The sequence below is a fragment of the Grampus griseus genome (assembly GCF_964374135.1).
Source record: "Grampus griseus genome assembly, chromosome: X".
NCBI classification, from domain to species: domain Eukaryota; kingdom Metazoa; phylum Chordata; class Mammalia; order Artiodactyla; family Delphinidae; genus Grampus; species Grampus griseus.
The window spans coordinates 28,718,671-28,740,113 of record NC_138999.1 but is presented as its reverse complement, the minus strand read 5'-3'; the positions used below and the strand labels follow the sequence as shown (position 1 = coordinate 28,740,113).

Below are 21,443 nucleotides of genomic sequence, written 5' to 3'. Positions count from 1 at the left end.
GATGTGTCCTTAACTAGAATCTCTGCAAGTGGTGGACATACTACTTATCCATTTAGATACTGGATCTTATATACACACCATGAGGGATTTTCATTTTCTTTTTAAAGACTATCACCATCTTCTTTATAATTGTTACAGTTTCTAAATGTACCTCCTCCCCAAGACAAAAAACAAACTTCTATCATGAAAATGTACTGCAGGCTACTTGTACGCTTTTCCCTTCTATTACGGAGTCAGAAATCTCAAAGTTAAGGAGGAAAGGCATTAGGAAGGGCAAAATTTTTAAATTTTGATATATGAAGTCAAAGTCTAAAACAGGCTTTGTTTATGTACTATCAGAGCAATGGCTCACCCTTTAGAAAAATCATCCCTAATCTTTAAAAAGAAGGTTTTGATCCACGCAGAGGTTTAAACAGTCCCCACAGCTTGCTACCTTGTATTGCTGGGTTCCAGGTTTTGAACGATGAGGTAGTGTTTTAGCCTCTAGAGTTTTAGGCTACCACAAGCCCCAGCTAATCTTCAAGTGTGTCCAAGGTCATGGCCCTTATCAAAAGCTGCACGTGAACAATCTATTTCTCCACACTCCTGATCTCCCAAATCAATCTTGCCCTTTTGCCACTGTGAACCTGTTACGGTGATTCCTCTCCAAACTTGAGGGGTAAATGGTAGAGGAGGAATGAGTTTTCACTTAAGCTGTGCTTCTCCCCCATGAACTGATTTGAGAGGACATGGGGAAGGAGGGAAAGAGAAAAGAAAGAAGAGGGCTGTCTCTACACAGTCGTTTCAAGGGATATGAAAGTGAAGGACGTTAACACCTCCTTGCTTTCTCTTTCACTTCAGAAAGGTAATTCCCCTCTTATGTCACTAATGCTACAATAGAAATTAGATCTCACAGTGGCCCAGGAGTTGAGGGTATGATAAATTAGCTTCAACTGCCTGGATTGTTTACATACAATGAAAACAAAAATTTTCTGGTTGACTTTCAATTAAGGCTTTCCCTCTGTTTTTTAATAAAGGCACTAAAGCAAAAGCCAATTGAAATGCATGTCTGTAATCTGTAACAATTATGCCAAATCCTGCATAAAGTCTTTGAGGATCAAACAAGAGTAGGCAGAACAGACCTACAAAATGGTCCATTGGTCTGTCGCATTGCTTGCTATGAAAGTCACTCTGTTAATCGAGAAAGCTGTCTGCTTGGGGACTGGCTTTCTCTAGAGCATCAAAAGAAACCCTGAAATTTGCTGCTTTCCGGACCTTTTCTAGCTCTCCAATCTAAATACTGTACACATTGCTACTTTATGAAAATTATCATACCAGGCCTACACTGGATGCAAATTATTTTGGGGGGATGTTAGGAGTGGGGACAATGTATTCCTGTATAAATGTCTATCGATATCTACAGAGGAAATCTGTGCCTTTCACCACCTGGTGTTTGGACATTGCGTTTAGGCTGAAACTTCAAATTTACCTAAGAAGAAGCCCCTTGTAAACTGTAAGGAAAACAAACAAGCTTCTAGAAATGAAGCGACACAGTGTAAGTCATGGCAGTGTTATTTGCAAGGACAAACTACTTCTGTATAATGAGGTTATTGACCTGCACTGTTTTAGAGCAGTTTTAAACATGAGGGTGAGGCCCACTAAATCTCAGCCTGCAACAGTAGCTAGAGAAACCAGGACTGATCAATAAACAGCCACCATTGACCTGCACTGTTTTAGAGCAGTTTTAAACATGAGGGTGAGGCCCACTAAATCTCAGCCTGCAACAGTAGCTAGAGAAACCAGGACTGATCAATAAACAGCCACCATTACAGGCTCTTGGGAACCTTCATCATAATGGGAGCCATTATAATTTTGGTCAGGTACAGAAAATAAGGTGACCTATACCTAACGTCTATTTATCACTGGACTCTCATTAGCAAGTGGAAGCCATTGATTAGCTATTTTTTGAAAACTGAGCTGGTTTCCCATTTCTCTTTTCATGTAACAGCCCTGTGAATAAATGTGTCCTAGACTTCAAAATGCACGTGGGGAAAAGAAAGAAGTAGAAAGCTTTCTCCCTGGCCAGCTTTTTATCGAAGAGAGAAGCAATTACAAGACATTCCACTAAAAATTCTTGACCCAATAAAGTACTGAAGCCCGAATGCCGATTTTCCTCTTTCATAAGAAAGAGCAACAGAGAAAAGAAAGGTCATGGACCATATTGTGATTCTTTACAGCTGTTGGAGACAGACAGTATGATGCAGTAGCTTGATTTGAATTAAGCCAAATGATATGAAAAGCATCAAGGCTGGCAAGCGAAGCAACAGAGCCTCAAAGAATTTAATCTACCTTGAAGGTGGGAGTACTTTTTGTATTGATGGCAGCGCACCAGGACAGAAATGAGTCCTTTAATGCAATGACTCGTTAATAGCCTTAAGATCACAATACATAAATAGGATATGTTGATCAAAAAGATAGCTCTGCCTCTCCTATTGCAGGATGGCCAATATTTCTTTACAAGTTATTTCATCGATAATAAATAGACCATGTCAATGGCAAATGTACAACAGGGGAAGCATAACCCATTATGAGGTAATGGATATTGCTAGAGGTTGCTTCATTACCTTCACGGGCTGAGTGGCTGGTTTTTCCTTGTACAAATGCTGCCCTTTAGACAAAATCCCTTCCACATCCGGCTGTTTAGCTTGAACTGCTACTTCAGTTTCCTGGGGAAAAGAGCACATACAGTGCAGATTAACTTCACAGTTAGCAATAAAATTACTAAATTTAAATATACCCTTGGAGACTCCACATGTATTGCAGATCAATTTCTGTACAGTACATAGGGGCACAAAGTAGTTTTCAGTGCACAGAAAAGAAATGGAGGTCTTTGGGCTTCCCTGGTGGCGCAGTGGTTGAGAGTCCGCCTGCCGATGCAGGGGACACGGGTTCGTGCCCCGGCCCGGGAGGATCCCACATGCCGCGGAGCGGCTGGTCCATGAGCCGTGGCCGCTGAGCCTGCGCGTCCGGAGCCTGTGCTCCGCAACGGGAGAGGCCACAGCAGTGAGAGGCCCGCGAACCGCTAAAAAAAAAAAAAAAAAAAAAAAAAAAAAAAAAAAGAAATGGAGGTCTTTGTGAAACACACCAAAGTTTAAAAAATTTACCCCGAATCTTCTTGAGTTATGTCATAATACTATTATATAGAAACAGAGACACTTTATATTTTTCCAAAAAGTAGAATGCAATAATGAGAAGTATGATCCATGAATATGATTAATATGGATAAATACTATTGTTAGCTTCAATAATCTCAGTAATCCTAATGTCCATTGTACTCCACAAACCTCTTATTTTAATAGGATTCTTCTCGGGACTCTGGTTCCAAAATTTTATTTTGAAATAGAAACCAAATAAATCTTTCCACATCATTGTCAAAATTATTAACTTTCTTTCCAAAAAGTAAACACTTAAAGCACAGTATCAAGGCTTATTAATTATTAAGCAGTCAAATTAAACAGACTTTTTGAGGAATGATTAAATTATCTTTAAAAATGTGTTTTTCCTTAGTCTGGAGAAGATTGAAGCATGACCGTATGACCAAAAAACGAAACAAAACACAACACAAGAAAAAAACATCCTCTTCAGATATATGAATATAAAGTGCTTTGCTACTGGGTGCTGTCTTGCTCTCCTGAAGAGAGGACAAAAGAAACGTGCGTAAATTGAAGCTGAAGGAAGTGAAGTTAAATATTACAGAAGACTTTTTGGATGTAACACTTGTTAAACACTAGGAAGGAGTATCGATTAATCAATGTCAGGCGTCAGTCAGGGCCTGGCAATCTTCCCCAGATGGCAACTCCTGATTAACACATATCCCTCTTCCTCCCGCTCCTACCCTGTAGCCTCCCAGCACTGCTGTGTATACGTGTCTTCATGCCACTGTTTCCTTTATCCACTGTGTTTGTACCTGTCCTCTCTCAGCTCATCTGAGCAGGGTGTCCTCTGAACCCAAATTACCGTAATCTTATATGGCACAGTAGGATGTCCTGTAACATGTGAGTGCTCATCGCATGCTCTTGAGAAGGATTATTTCTTCAGTTCTTATAATAAATAGCAATGGGAGGTAGGCACTTTGGTTAAAAGGGTCCATAACATGAAGACTAACTCCACGTGTTAAATGGGTACGTTTGCCACACACACACACACACACACACACACACACACACACACACACACACACACACACATCACCTTTAGAGACAATAATTCTGGAACAAACCTAGAATTGTAAGTATCAATTTACTCTTTATGATAAAAAGTTCTAAATGTGATTTTTTTTAAAAAAAATTGCAAAATTGTAACAAGTTCAAAATCGGAGTGTACTTTGTGAGGGCTGGGTAATTCCTTCTTCCTTTAAAAATGATTTATAAGTACACCCAGTGTAAATTCTATACCTTCAGAAAATGAGCACAAATAGTCTATAATTTTACCACTGTTTCAGGTATGCAGTAGATGACGAACACTAACACCTTTCTCTCCCTGCCCCTAGTCTTCAATCGCAAATAAAGAGTTCCAAAGATCACAAAGAATCGATGCCACTATTGAGAAGGCACTGGCAAATAACCAGGATTAACAGACTGCATTTGATATGACAAGGAAGTCCCTCAGGAAATAAACACACAAATTTTAATTCATGAAAGTTTCACTGGCAAATGAACAGAAACAGCAGCAAGGTTGACATGAGAGCAGCCCCGATATTACTTAGAGCTCCAAGTTCTAAAGTGGTGCTTATTAGATGGACTGTGGAAAAGGTGGCATGCCATGTGAAATGTCTATGTTTTGCAACTGCAGAAAGTAAAATATTTCCTCTTCAGGCCACTGAATTTGCCCTAGATTTAGCCCTCTGATGAATGAGCACTACAAAGTCACATCAGTTCTGTTTATAGAAATGTTTCCTAGTAGCATGTCCTTTCATCAACACTATTGCCATCTCTTCGTCCTTTAATGAAATAATGGAGAGTTTAAGTACCTGGATAAGATTTACACCCGGTCCAACAGAAATAGAGCAATGGGTGAGAGAAATCATGTTCAGTGCTTAATTCTTTGTGGGTACTTTCCCTTCGCAATTTTTTGGAGAACTAGATATCTAATGATATGCACCTTTGATAAACTGCTTTAGAAAGAACATTTTGAAGATACATTTCTACAATTTACCTCACTACATTTAATTGTAGTGTGAATTTATTAGTTAAAAGATAGGTCACTTATTGAGGGTCGAATTTTATTGCTTGAAGGGTCAACTGTAGTAAATACAATTAAATTTCCTTAAAATGTCTCTTAGTATAGTTTTCTTAAGTTGGTGTGAAAAAATACACCATGACAAGCTGATCATCACCATGAAAAAAATGGAAGTATGTGTGAGACAAATTTAAAAATTTTGATATCCCTCCATGCAATTAAAACTTGACATGGAAAAATTGAAAAGCAAGCAAACAAACAAAAAAGCGCAGCCAAATCACATGACTATGCAGAGATAAGAAAAAGCTGAAATCATTAGCTGTGCTGAAAACATCAACCAACTGCTAGAGTGACTGCTAGAGTGATTATGTCACTATAATAATGTTAACAAACCAGAGTTGCTAAGACTTTACCATATGTCAAAACACTGTATGTTTCATACATTTTTTCCTCATACTTACACTCCTACAAAAAGGGTATTATCTGGGACTTCCCTGGTGGCGCAGTGGTTAAGAATACACCTGCCAATGCAGGAGACACGGGTTCCATCCCTGTTCTGGGATGGAGCAACTAAGCTCGTGTGCCACAACTACTGAGCCTGTGCTCTAGAGCACACGTGCCACAACTACTGAAGCCCGCGCGCCTAGAGCCCGTGCTCCACAACAAGAGAAGCCACTGCAATGAGAAGCCTGCGCACCGCACCGAAGAGTAGACCCCGCTCGCCGCAACTAGAGAAAGCCCGCGCACAGCAATGAAGACCCAACACAGCCAAAAATAAATAAATTTATAAAAAAAGAAACGGTATTATCTAATTTTGCAGATGCTAAAACTGAGGGAGATTAAGTCAATTGTCCAAGGCCATGTAGCTTGCAAATGGCAGAGTTGATATTATTACCGGGAAGTGTGTATCACTAAACCTCCACTTTAGCCCTCCTTTGTTGAGCATAGCGTGTATGTGTATGTGTGTGTGTGTGTGTGTGTGTGTGTGTGTGCACGTGCTAAAACTGGCAGCCACATCTCTTACTATCATGTTAATTTTTTCCCTCTTCTTTAACTCCAATACATTCTATAGTATCCTTCCAGTGTAAAAATGAAAGAAAATCCTGCCTCTTCCCACCAGAAAATAAATTCTTACATAGCTTTTAAAAAGCTCCAAGGGTGTCTCTTTGTGGGTTTACAATTGCCAAACTGATGATATCCAGGTCAGAGAATTGGTTTGAGCAAATCTTTTATCTCACAAATGGCCTCACATCTTTATATGATTTAAGATAAGGTGAAGGAGGTCACCACTAAAATGGAAACACAGCTAATTATAGTGGCCAGTTTTTTGTAAGTAGGAAGTGTTCAACTTCAAAGAACATTCAGACAAGAAAGTCTTCATGGGATTTCAACCAAAAAAATCTCACTTCTAATAATAGAACATTTCCATTTAAGTTTTTCCCTCTGCCTTATTCTTAATATATCCCCTGTAATATAAGATTGCACACCAGGAGTTAAGACCCTTATGATGTAACTAGAGTTTTTTTTTCCAACATAGTATTGACAGTTCACTAAAATCTCATGCATAATTTTAAGTATATAATTTTTATTAAATAGGTAATAGGAATAACCCTTCATCGATACTAGGAGAATACTGCAGTGTACTTTAGAAAAATCCAGCCTTGATAGGTTTTCAGAATGGAGTAACTCTCTAAGCACCTTCAGTCTTATTTCTTATTAGACAGCATTACTAATATTGCTGGTGGTGTTGGTCTGATGAGCAGCGAAGCAACGGTTAGTGGTAAAAAAGACTGAACCCCTTTGAGGATGAAAGTAACAATTCATATGCAAATTAACGTAACTTACATTCTCTAAGAATTTATTCATTGACTACTGTATTTCTAATTCAATATTAAACTGATTGCACACTTTTTTTTTAAACTAGAAATTTGGTGCTAAGGATAATATAAGAGAGCTACATTTTGCCTTGTTTTCCTTTATTATTTTAAATTTATTTATATTTCTACCATTTTACTTATTGCTAACCTTAGAATATATCAATATGTATGTATATATATATATAAGTGTATATATACATAAAAATATATATCACAACATAAAAAGGGTGGGTGAATACACTCTCTTCCCCGTTGACTTTGGGCTTTACCACATGCCTCACTTAGGTCAATGGACTGTGGGCAGACATGACTGCATGACAGCTCTGAGCTAGGTCTTTAAAGGCAATTCAGGATTTGCTAGTACCTCTAGTTCCTGCCTTCCACCATGAGAGAATAATGTATCATAAAGAAGCTGCTCTTTCAGCCTGGGTTCTGGAATGAGAAGACATTTGGAGCAGATCCACAGCCTAGGATGAGAAAATCTGAACTTGACCCATAGCGTAGAGTAAAGCTGCCACTGATCTGCAGACACCTGGATGAGTGATCAATGTTTGTTCTTGCAAGTCACTGGGATTTGGGGGTCATTTGTTACTGCAGCAAGAGCTGACAATTACAATGTTATAGTGAAACAAGCAAACAAATATATGGCTTTCTGGGGAGAAAAAACAAAGTAAGCCTTTAAAATAAATGGGCTCTAGTCACATATATTGACTGCACTGTCTCTCATTCCATATACAAACTGTTTGCTAAAAAGGGTGGCAAGAAACGAAAAATGAAATGGAATCAATATTGTGTTAGAGCCTGACTTCTCTGGCTTAGATTGTCAGGCAGACTCTGACAAATGAAGGCTGATGGATGGAAAAACACAACATTGTGCAGCTGAGTTTCTCTTTTCCCTCATGCTGAGTGACTATTCTTTTATTTATCTACAATTAGGTTTGCTAGACCACAGCAACACGACTCTCCTTCACTGTAACTGCAGCCTGTCAAGTACGTGCCAAGCTGATTGACAAAGAATGACAGGTTCTCTCTTTCCATTCTGAGCTAATCAAGGGCAGCCCACCAAAGGGAGGTTTTCTTCTGATTTAGAGATTTATGGATTTCAAAAATAATCTGGTCAAATATACAAAATATAATGCCATATTGATTTTTAAAGTGGCAAGTGTTCTGAAGCTAAGAAGATAGAATCTATTAAGGTACACACTTGGAATATTCAAGGCCAACCAAAGAGAGGACATAGGTGTGACCATCAGGTAATGAGACTGATATCCAGAAGCCACTTGTAGAAGCCCTCCATTCATAAAGATGGGGTTTCAAAGTCCTTTTGGCGGTAGAATGCCTTTGGCAAACGAAATCTTACCCAACCCTCCCCAGCATACTAATCAATTCATTCAGTAAACATATACTGAATATAAGAGCACCTATTATGTTCTAAATACTATTTTGATACTGGATATATCACAGTCAATAAAACAGACAAAATTTTTCTGTTCTTGTGAAGTTTACATTCTAATGGGAACCATGGACGATAAAATATAAATTATGGCACATCCAAGGATGAAAAGTGCTAAAGTGAAAACAAAACGAAACAGAGCAAAGCATCAAGTGGGGATAGGAGGTGTATGTGTGAGCTAAGGGAACGTGGGAGGTGGACATTTGAGAAAGTGCCTCCAGGGGAAAAGCCTCACTGAGAAGGTGACATTTGAGAAAACATTAGGAGGGACTGAGGGAGTGAATCAAGCAGTATTTCAGGGAAGAACAATCCATGCGAGGGCAACAGCAAGTGCAAAGGCCCTGTGGCAGGTGTGTGTCTGGCATGATCAATGCAAGTATAAGGAAGCCAGGGTAAGAGAAGTCTACCGAGCAAGGGAAGCAAGCCAGAGAGATCGGGGAGGGTAGGTCCTGCAGGGCAATTATGTGAGGACTTGGGCTGTTACTCTGAGTGATATTACGAGGCACAGGAGGGTTTTCAGCCGAGGAGTGATATGATCTGACTTATTTTTTAACATCATTCTGGCTGCTGTGTTAAGATTAGACTGAAAGAATGCAGAGAATAGACAGTAATTATGAGCAGACTCCCAAGGGGGTTTGTTAAATCTACATTGCTTGGAGGGAAGTACTTGCTTGCTGCAACCCAATGTACTTACTCCAAAAATCTTTATACATACAGTTCTTAAATGAGGACTAAATCTCTGATCTGGTTTAATAGCACAGGACACTGCTTGAAGCAGTCTCATTCATTGAAACTGGTGCTCTCCAGGTTTTACTATGTTCCTGAGTCCTTAGTGGTGACAAGTGTGGGCTCTTCAGCCTGGTTATCTAAACTCCAACCGTGGCATGAATTGACTAATTGCAATAAAGACCATATGGCCCATAAATCCTAAAACATATTCTAAAACCCTTGCTATTTGGCCCTTTGCAGAAAAAGTTAGCCAACGGCTGATCGAGAGAAATGGTTAGGATTGGCATTTGTGACTCTAAAAACCTTCAGGTACACAGAAAAATTATATTTTTAAAGATAAAACACAAGTGACATTTTGCCTTTTACATCCTTATATAGACACATAGACGTAGTCAAACAATTTATAGTTATACTTTAGAGAGGGCTCAACAAATATTTTAGGCGTTGTGGGTCATACGGTTCCTGTCATACCTGGAGTCTGCCACTATCATGTAAAAGCAACCATAGACAATATGCAAACAAGTGAGCGTGGCTGTGTTTCAATAACTATTTACAAAAAGACAGAGTGGACTGAATTTGGCCCTTGGGCTATAGTTTGCTGACACCTGCTTTGATGTATTACAGTGTTCTTGGAAGTAATCAGACTACGGATAAGAACATGTGAGTTCTAGGCTTATTAAATCCTGAGCTGGGGCAAGTTACTTAAATTCTCTAATTTCAGTATCTTTAATTATAAAATGGATGAAAGTGAGAGAGATTATTGTGGATACAGGGTTAAAAACAACTTTTTCCCCTCTGCATCAGACTTTGACCTTCAAAGAACTTTCTAGCTGTATTTTCCCTGGAAATCCGATAAAATTGGAATGTCAAATGTGTTAGTAGGCAGCATTGCTTCTGCAAAAAAAAAAGACTGGTAAATTACACCTGGCTTAGGAGTTCTACATTTGAACTACAAATGTGTAAGTGAAAGTGATAGTTTTGGGGATCTCCTGAGCGCAGTAACTCTTGTAATTGAGCATGTACCTTTCAAGGATCTTGGAAACTCTGTCTGTGTTATAAGACGTTAGCTCCTGGGACCCATGAAGCTTCTAGGCCAGGGATGACCCAGCACCACTGTGTGAGTCTGCTTTCTTTTTACTTGAACTATCATCTGAGAGCGTGCAGGTGCTGCAAAGAGAGTAGCTCTTGGATGGCTCGGGGAATGTTGTACAAACTGCTGTGTATTCTAAGCCCACTGAAGAGAGATGCCTGATCCCGCCTTCCTGGGAAGCTGTGCTTCTGTTCCTGTAGCTTCTAAGCGAATTTAAAGCTGCATGTGGTTAATGCTAGCCTTGTTCAGCTGCACATAAGAAGACTCACTGACGGGCTTGACAAGAATCATTTCTAAGACCCACATTTTATTTCCACAAATATACTGCTCTGAATTGGGATACGTTTTACAAATGATGGGATGCCATAGTCTACTTGGCAGCACCTTTTCCTTAGTGACAGATAAAATAACGATGCATATTCTAATCAATGGTGTCTTAGAAACAATGAAATATGGTATGTGACCAGGATATTCACAGTAGGTCAGGATCAAATGATTTAGTATATGCAAAGGTAATACTAACTGCTACCATTTATTGAGAACTTACCAAGTACAAACACTCTGCTATGCACTTAACATTAATCATTTTAGGTAATCTCATTCAATCTGCACTGCAGAGCCGTTCAGCGGACATTATTATCATTTTTCAGATTAGAAAACTGCAGTCACGAGAGGTTAAGAAACTCGCTTAAGGCACAAGCTAACAAATAGTGGATGTGAGATTTGAACCCTGGTCTGTCTGATGCATATCCTGAATACTTATTTACTATACTATAGGTTATATTAAGTATGGTACAAATATACAAGATTTTATTTGATGAATCACAGGGTTTAGAACCAGAATAAAGTAGTTTTGATTAATGTGTAATTTTAGTTTAAATCAGGGTTTCTCAACCTCAGCACTACTGACATTTTGGTCTGGGTAATTATTTGTTGCAGGCAGCTGCCCGGTGTATTGTGGGATATTTTACAGCACACTTGGTCACTGTTCACAAGATGCCAGTGGCACTTCCTCCTTCCCCGGATGTGCCAACCAAGAATATCTTCAGACGTTGACGAATTCCCCTGGAGAATAAATCACCACTAATTGAGAACCACTGAATTACTGAATGTGTGAATGAACAAATGAAAGAATGTCTATCTACTCATGGTCTACATTTCCAGTATACATGAAATAGTATGATTTCATATGAACACCTTTCTTTCCTTTTTCCTTTTTCTTATATGGAGCACTGTTTGCAACGCCAGATGTTTACGTATTTTTTTTCAGATGCACTACTATGCACACTATGACTCTTACACCACATTTGAATGTGGTTCTGATGAACTCTAACCATACTCGCATGTTTCCCTTCCAGCTGAATTGTTCCTCAAAACATTGCTTTAAATAACCCACAGGGATTAAGGAACACAGCGGATTCTTCAGAATGGAGAGACATATATAACAAAGTAATTTTTCCAGATCTCTGCATCATCTTGTCCTTTCTTTGTACATTCACCTTGGCTAATGGTATTTGCATTATTTCTAACTGATATGGCACAACCCTAAATTATCATCCATATGGTAAATGGACATAGTCCTTAAAAAAGTAAGTATTATTAAACACTAGAAGTTTCTTTTTAAAATATAAAACAGCAGTTAGGAAAATTTTCATTGAAAGCAAAGAGCAATTCAATTCTGACTTCATAACTGACATACACTTCAAAAAATATTAAAGATGCTTTGTTTTTACTGTTAAGTGTTGTACCAAAATTATAGTCATTATATAAAACAACTCTTTCTAAATTCTTCAATAACTTGTAAACTCAAAGAGTCAAATGAGTTGCTGAATTAAGCTTGTATTTTAAAAAACAGCAACAAAAACATCCGAGATTTCTCTTCTAAACAGCTTTTCCTTAAACATGTATAGAAAACAAAGCAAACATGAAGGTTTCTGAAAAGAAGGAAAATAACACGTGATGGACTAAAGCCCCTTCTTTGGTTCACACAACACGTTAGCTTTCATCTTGGGTCCTAGGTCTTCAATTACTCTGCCGTACTTAGTTTTTATAGTCTTGCAACTTTCTATGATTTCTACCATTCCAGCAAGGTGAGCATATTTCATTGGTCTCCTGTAAAGTCAATGATAAGGTTTTGGGTAAGGAACTATGGACCTGTATGTTAGATTCATATAACTGCTAGAATCCAGAATATACAGAGAACTCATATCATCTGTAAGAGAAACCAAACAATCTAACAGAAAATGGGGCCAAGAATGTGAAGAGCCAACTCATGGATAGAAAAATCTGAATGGCCAAGAAACATGAAAAACTGTTCAACCACCGATATGCAAATTAATGTAATACATTCGTGCCATTTCCTGTTGCTGTGGAAAGCAATTTATGATATATAATAAAGATATGAATATTCTGATGAGCCAGCAGTTCTACTTCTAGGTATTGTCACATGGTTTATGAGGAGACCTACAAAGAATGTACTTTCAGCACTGTTCATGTTAGCGAAAAATTGGAAACAACCTAATGATTACTCATATGGAATCTCATAACCCTATTGCTTTGTTCCTATTCAAATAAGAAATACTTTTTAACAGATTACTTCTCTATCCTAAAGGCACTTTAAATCATTGTTCTTACTTTATATGGTGTCCAAAATTCTATTTAACTTAGTCATAAGTTAAACTTAATGTTTCTATTCATAACTGACTCATTGAAGATATTAAAGACAATAAAAGAATAATGCTGTCTCTAATAAATCTGACTTCAGCTATAATGTCATATGCATGATATAATCTCAGATGACATTCGTCTAGTTTTGAGTGAAGCATAGGAATGTATATGTATGTGTGCCTAATTTTGTATTTGTGTTATCTCTCTAATTATGTAAATCACTAATACCTATTACTATGCTAATACTAGACGATATATTATAATCAATGTTACCATGAATTATTAATTTTATATTTCTTATCATCTACTACAAATAATGTAAAAGACAGAGATGCTTATCTATCCATATTTTCTCTACCTGCTATTCACAAAAGTTCTCTCAGAAAGTCCTGAAAATTAAAAGTATGCACACATGGCTTTGTAATTTCATGGGTCAATAAGTAGAATTTTAGTTATATCCTATACTTTCTTGTGAGTGCTTCCATATTTTGCCTTTTGAACGCTTGAGAGAATTATTAATTTCAAGAAAATCAATTTCATTGGAATGACTAGCATGTTATAAAATCAGTTATTATTATAAATGCATCTTGAGTTTTTTAATCTTAAAACTATTATTAAAATAGTCCAAGTTAAATAATTATGGCTGCTTTTATTAACTATACACATTGTGCCTTCTTATGATGAGTAATTGCTAAATATTCATTATTTCCAGAGGAGGCAATGAAGTATTCAGAAATTGGAAGTTGTGGCATCAGAAGTATTGGGCATGCAAACTCTCAGTTTCTAATGTATATTGTTTCGAAATTACAGAGCAAATGAAATGCATTTACGCTGGGTGATAATTTAAGTAGTTAATTTACAACTAAGGTGTTTCTTTTTCAAAATATGTATATCAGATATATATTGAAGTATTTGGTATCCTCCATAATATGTGTAACTCCATACATAATATATACACATATTTCTTTTCCAACACGTAAATGAATACGCCTGGTTATACTAATGCTACTTTCTGAAGGATAGCCAGGAAGAATGAGAGAAATACATGAAAAGGAGAACAGAAGATAGGTGGTAATTTGGAAGTATTTGGAAGACGAAGGTAATTGCTAAGTCATGTATAACTGACTAAAGAATGTAGTAACATCAGCTAATTTTGTCTCTTAGATGAAAGGAGTACTTTTAATATACAACCTAGAATTGTATTTGTTAATTAGATTTATAATTTACACCTATTCTCAATGACACAGAAATTAATATAATAAGTGAAATCTCAGGATACAGAACTGTATATTCCAGAGGAAATATTGCCATGGCATTCCTTAAAGCACTATTTTTAGAATGCTATAGAATTTCATTAGAGGTATTTATCTTTAAATTAATGTCCATCAGTCATTTCAGTAGTTTTTTAAACTCTTAAATATGAGTGGAAGTTTAAATTGGTATAAGTTTATGAGATGGCAAATGAACAGTAAAACAGCTTTACTTAAAATAAGTATTTCTTAAAGTGTCGTTAAGTGTTAAACGATTTTTCTGTGCATTTGCCTTTTTCCTCCCCTTTTAAAATAAACTCACAAAGATTATGGCCATAGCTTCTCTCGCTTTTGTCTTCCCCCACAGCACCTGATACAATATTCTATCTGTAAACACCAAGTCCACACCCTCCCCGCTCAGAAAAGTACGAGTGGCCTTACGTTGTTGTAACTTCTTGGCAGTCATCCTTACCCATAACAATAGTCATACTTGCTTTTAGAGGTATCATAATTACGTATTTAGAATTTTAAGTATTCTTCTGTGGTAACTCACAGATTTAAGGATTCCTTTAGCAACCAATAGAGTTAGATAAGCAGAGCATGGCATTTCCTGATGAAAATACAAGTTCCCAGCCATGAAGGCAGTAGGGTAGACACACTCACCAGGCACACAAGGGGCACTGGAACAGAGACGAGAGGGTCAAGGAGAGTACAGAGACCGGCACTGAGGCCTGTAGGTCATGTATGCCATGTAATTTTCTCTCACCTGCCGATCCACGTGCCATCTTAGGAGCAGAAGGTTAAAGGAATCTGAAAGACTGGCGAGTTACCCAAGTAATACCAACACATATAAAGAGACTGGTAAATTTGTTTCAGAGTGAGATCCTTTTTTCTCACTACCCAACATGGGGGAAGCTTATGCAGGTCAGTGAGGAATAAATAAAGACGTTGCATCTGTGTGAGTCAGTATCTGACCCCCAAGACATATCTATACGTCTCCTCCTGCATGTTTATTATATTTATGACTATTGGCCTACTTAAGAATCCATCACAATGTTTCTCAAAGTGTAGTTCCCAGACCAGTGGCATCAGTATCACCAAGGAACTGCATGTGACAAAGATTCTCAGGTTATTCCGCCTACATTAGGGTTTGAGAAGCATGGCTCTACCTGGTGTATACTAGAATTGGGACTGGGTAAGTGTTAAGCCTGGAATTTTAATTCATTTCTATACTTATGGATATAACATTTACCTTTCAGTGATACAGCTTTATGAATAAACAGCTTCATGGATATAGCTTTTTTAAAAAAAATATTTGTTTATTTTTGGCCGCATTGGGTCTTTGTTGTGGCGCGTGGGCTTTCTCTAGTGGCAGTGAGCCAGGGCTACTCTTCGTTGCAGTGCATGGGCTTCTCATTGCGGTGGCTTCTCTTGTTGCAGAACACGGGCTCTAGGCACGTGGGCTTCTGTAGTTGCAGCACATGGGCTCGGCAGTTGTGGCTCGTGGGCTCTAGAGCGTAGGCTCAATAGTTGTGGCGCACGGGCTTAGTTGCTCCGTGGCATGTGGGATCTTCCCGGACCAGGGCTCGAATCCGTGTCCCCTGCATTGGCAGGAGGATTCTTAACCACTGTGCCACCAGGAAAGTCCGATATAGCTCTTTTGAGACAGAGAAGCAAGAAAGGCGGTTGTATTTTTTTTTTTAAGCCATGATCAGAAAAATGGTACTTTTTGAGTACTGCAAAAGGCAAGTGCACAGCATTTCTGAAAGTATCTGAAAATCCAGCCTGTTATTTTCTACAAACACTCACTGCCACCAAAGGTGGTAACTTGCAAGTTCAAAACCTTCCTCATTTAACATCCATTGTTTCCACCCTGCATTCTGTCTGCCAATCAAACCCATCCCTTGGGCAATACAGTTGGTAAACCAGGTGGTTCATTCATTCACTTAAACAGAAGTTGCTTGAAAACTGTTAGAAGTGGTCCCATATTTCTCCTTCACACATACTGAGAAAGGGATGGTATCTGCGTGCAGGGCAGAGCTTTCGTTTGAGGGAAATTAAAAAACTAATGCTAACACTGTTTCAAATGTTCTCACATAACCTACTCCAATGTATCATTATGTAAACTTGCTCTTAACGGAGAATGGAAGACTGGTAAGTAAAAAATTAAAACTGTAGTGCAATAAAAGCATGATTTTAACAAAGTATAAAAATGGTTGAGGGTGACTAAATGGCTTTTAAAGGTATATTTGACCAATAGAATGATCAAGGAAAGGATAGGTCTGCTTTTGGAGAAGATGGTATAATATTAGTGAATGGAAAATAGAAGTGGGAACCCTTTAATTCCTATTGGGTTTGTTTCTGTATGTAAAGAGGGATGATATTCTGACTGCAAAGAATAAAACAAACAGCTATGAGAGGGAACTGGTGCCCAAGATGGGTAAAGAGATTAGAAAGTTCCCAGCTGCTCAGAATTGACTCTCTTGATCTAGATAAATTACATCTCAGGACACTAATGAGACCGGCAAGTCAAACAGCAAACCACGATGGGTGGTCTGGAAGAGTGGAAAAGTGCAGTTTTTATTTTCTAAAGGAACAATAAGGTGTGGGAATAAAATTTTAAGCTTCTAACTAGTTATTTAAGATTTGGTTAGAAAATGCAACGCAGGAAGAACCTACAAGCCTTCTTCAGTTAATGAAATATTTTGAAAGAATGGGAGACAGTTGACACAAGTGCTTTAAAAAGACAAACCCTGTCATAGCCATTACGTATAGCTAGACTGATACACAGAGAAGGCAAATATTTACACACCGGTTCCAAATTTTTTGAGAAAATTAAATCTGTACTTACTCTATCATTTGTCATCACATTGAGATTCTGTACAGGATTGTTTGCCAAAAAGGGCAAAGACCCATTCCTATGCAATTCAAAGGTTTGTTTTAATACTTTCAGGTTACAACCTCCAGACTAGAATCTATTTGTCATAAGGAAAATTCATTAAAATCCTTGTTAAAAAAACATTTTTTTTTTAAACTTCAAGTTGTAAACTGTATTTGTATTAATAAGAAAAAGACCAATAACCTATAGGGGAAAAAATTGGAAATGAATGTAACAAACAGTGCACAGAAAAGGAAATTACAAATGACTGAAACATTTTGTGATTCTGAAAAAAGTTCATCCTCACGCAAAAGAATGCAAATTAAAATGACAATGAGATGTCATTTTTTCTTGCTTAGCAAAGATCAAAAAGGTTGATGACAATGAGTTGGCAAAGGTGTCCGGGAAAAAACTCCTTCATATTACTGATGGGAGTGCTCTATGAAGAGCAATTTGGCCATATTTACTAAAATAACAAATGCCATTTTGACCTAGTCATTTTACTGCTAGGAACTTAACCTATGGGGATACTAGCAATGTGAGAGATGACATGAGCATAAAGTTATACACTGTCATATTGTTGCAGGAGCAAAACTTGAAAACCAACTAAATGTTCATTAATTGGAACGTTGGTCAAATGAGTTGTGGTACATCCTTAGAATACAATAGTATTCAACTGCAAAAATGAGAACATTCTTAAAGTGCTAATATGGAAAATAATTGTCAGTATATATCATTAAGTGGGAAAAAACACTATTCAGAAACAGTGTTTATAGTATCCTACCAATTGTTTGGTTTTCTTTGTGCGTGTGTCTTTCTTTTCTAAAGAAGACAGGAGAAGGAAAGAATATATACATAAACACACACTCATGTCCTATCCTTGGAGTGCTATTGAAGAAACTGATAACCTTGGCACCTATGGGGAGAGAAACTGAGTGGATGAAAGATGGAGATTCAAGGGAGGATTTGAATTTTATACCACAAGAAAGTATTATTTTTTCAATAAAGAAAATGATTTACTCTTTTAAAATTTGTCTTGAAGGATGAATTCATTTTCAACCTTATAATAAATAACCCAGTATGAACTTACTGACAGAGTACTAAGTCATTTTGTATAAAAGGACCATGCAGATTCTCTCAAAATTAGAAACAAAAATGAAATATGTAAACAAAAATAAGTTTTACAAAATACCCATACCACATGCAATAAATACAATACGACAATGTGATTATATTCTATTGGGCCACACACTACCTTATTTATTACGTTGATTTCATGACTTAGCAATGGGTCACCAGCAATAATTTGAAATACAGTTCTTTAAATTATCTCCTCCTCTTCATTCCTACTACCAAAGTCCTCATCCAGGACCATGTTGCTCCTCAACTACCTCAATCATCTCCTGACTGCTCTTCCTTTTTTGGTCTGACACTCCTCAAATTTGAGTTTGCCAGTCACCTCTCTTTAATAGCTCCCACATCTCTCGAAGATAATGTCTAAGTTCCTCAGTGGCATACAAGCCTCACCCAAACTGGGCTTACAACATTGTTGTATTTATTTTTCTTCCCATACTTCGTGCCATTAATCACTTCATATCTTGGTTCTTATTGCCTCTTCTCTCTGGAACGCTTTTCCTTTCCCTCACACACATTTCACTTTATCAATTCCTACTCATCTTTTAAAGATCCAGTTCAGACATTACATCCTCCAGGAGCCTGTCTTGGGACCAGAGCTTCCCAAACTTTAGCAAGTGAAAGCATCTTTTGGAGGGCTTGTTAAAACAGTTTCTCGATCTTCACTCACATCTATTTTGATTCAAGAGGTGTATGGAGAGGCCCAAGGATTTACATTTCTAATAAGCTTCTAGGTGATGCTGCTGCTGGTCTAGGGAACCACACTTCGTAGCTGTGCTCTAAATAATACCCCCACTGGGTTCGGTATCATTCTTCTGGGCTGTCACAACATCCTATAAGTGTACTCACCACACTGCATTGTAAATGCTTCTGCATTGATTGCATTTAGTGCACTGAGGTATATTTATATACCAACTCATCTCTAAGCAAACTGAGAATGAGGGCCATCTTAACATAGGAGGATACTGTAGTTAATCAATGGTTAGTTAGCTGAATGAAGATTTCATTAGCTTAGTTTCATGTTTTTCTTTCCTTAGAGCGGCTGATCAGGGATACAGGAAAATAAAGTTCATGTGCCTTTCAGCAATATATTTGGTAAAATCTCCAAATGACCATTTTTGGACGAAATGGGGCAATATGAACTGGGTACGAAATAAAGCAATTAGAGTTTGGTAACTAACTGAACAATTGCCAAAGGAAATTGACGGTTGAATTGATGACAAAATAGAGGGAGGTTTCTACTGATGGGATAAAGGGCTCTGTCTTAGGATTCAATCTAGTTGAGAAATTTGTTTTCACAATGTAGATGAAGTTACAGAAGGCCATGGACTGTGGTAAGATAAACTTGGTGGAAGAAAAAAAAAAGATAAACTTGGTGGAAGAAAAAAAAAGATAAACTTGGTGGAAGAAAAAAAAAGATAAACTTGGTGGAAGAAAAAAAAAGATAAACTTGGTGGAAGAAAAAAAAAGATAAACTTGGTGGAAGAAAAAAAAAGATAAACTTGGTGGAAGAAAAAAAAAGATAAACTTGGTGGTGTTTTGACAGTTTAACAAGTGTCCAGCCAGGGTCTATGTTGCCCTTCTCCCCTTCTCACAGAATGTCAACCTCTCCTACAGGGGCAATCTTCAAACTGGGGTGTGCCCCTGGAGGGATACAAAGACTTTCCTAGGGATATATGAGCATAGATGGTGCTCGTGGAAGCCGTTTCCAGATTCTCAGCTTCTACAAGGGATTTGTCTGGGTTTGTTCTTATGGTACATACATCATTCCAATTATCATTCCTACTTTTTAGTTAATGATCGTCCTCCAACTTTACAAACTGATGTATCTCAATAGTGTATTTCACCTAAGACACATTTACACCAAATCGAAACAGAATTCAAAATATTAATGACTGAAATCCTCCTTTAATCAAGGTACCATCATACACTTACTCAGCCATCTCATTCATAGATTAATTTCCAAAAATCTACTGGGTATGTGTAATAATTATTTATCAAGTTACATATATTTAGGCAATTTGGTTATTACTAGGTATCTTTATTCTTAATGACTGTAGCTATAACTCAATCTAAAGGATTTTAAAAAATACTGAGAAGCTTATAGTCACAGAATATTGTTTTAAAAACTGAATTTAAAACCACATGGGTGTATTTGTCATACAGAAGTATGACAGAATGGTTAATCAAAGACTTCATAGCATAAATATGTATTACATTAGGATACAACTCTTTGGGGAAGTGGACTGGAAATATGATTTAAAGAAGAAAGAGGACTGATAGGAAACTTCTAATTATTAATGATGACCTTGTTTTGTGTATTTTTTTTTTTTGCGGTACGCGGGCCTCTCACTGCTGTGGCCTCTCCCGTTGCGGAGCACAGGCTCCGGACGCGCAGGCTCAGCGGCCATGGCTCACGGGCCCAGCTGCCCTGCGGCATGTGGGATCTTCCTGGACCGGGGCACGAACCCGTGTCCCCTGCATCGGCAGGCGGACTCTCAACCACTGCGCCACCAGGGAAGCCCCTGTGTATTTTTTTTTAAAGTGGGTGATGGTAGATATCATATTGCTATGGTATTTGGATTCCACTGGATCCACTCAAAAGAGTAATGTAACACTTTTTAAGTGTCAATATTTACAATATGCCAAGGGAGGAAATGGATGTCAACTTTAAAACGTCCTAGCAGATGCTCAGTTTTCTACACTATTTTTAGAGGTTTATAAGCAGAATCGTCTGAATACCACTGTAACAGAGGTCTGCTTGGAGCCCTCCTCCTTGCCTTGGCAGGGAGGTTTGACCTCCTCCCCTCCCTCATAAGGAAGAGAACAGTAAAAGCCACACCTGCTTCTTCTTGGCCAATAAATTGTTAGTCTTACTTGAATTCTCCATTCCAGAAATTCTCAATTCAAGAAACTCCTTTCAAGTTTATATTCTTCTCCTTATATAGGCAATTCAGTTTGGTGAATGATGAAACTCTCATGACTATCTGCAGTCTTTTTTGGAGTGGTTTTCTGGTAGCAACTTGCTGATTTCTTTTGAAAGAGGGGGTATTTTGCAAGCCTGATTTTTCTTTTTAAGGGCTCTTGTCAAGATTCCAGCTACAAAAGGAGAGTTCCCATTCACTGTCTGTTTTCTATTGCCTTAGGA

At 37.8% G+C, this 21,443-nt stretch overlaps 1 protein-coding gene across 6 annotated transcripts in view; it reads right to left on the bottom strand.

Annotated features, from left to right (window-relative positions):
* Positions 1-21,443, bottom strand: part of DMD (dystrophin) — a 2,236,200-nt gene that overhangs the window by 748,082 nt on the left and 1,466,675 nt on the right. For all 6 annotated transcript variants that reach the window (XM_082680764.1, XM_082680765.1, XM_082680763.1 and 3 more), the window contains one exon: positions 2,604-2,705. In XM_082680764.1, coding sequence (XP_082536890.1) covers positions 2,604-2,705 — 102 coding nt within the window. The remainder of the gene's footprint in view (positions 1-2,603; positions 2,706-21,443) is intronic.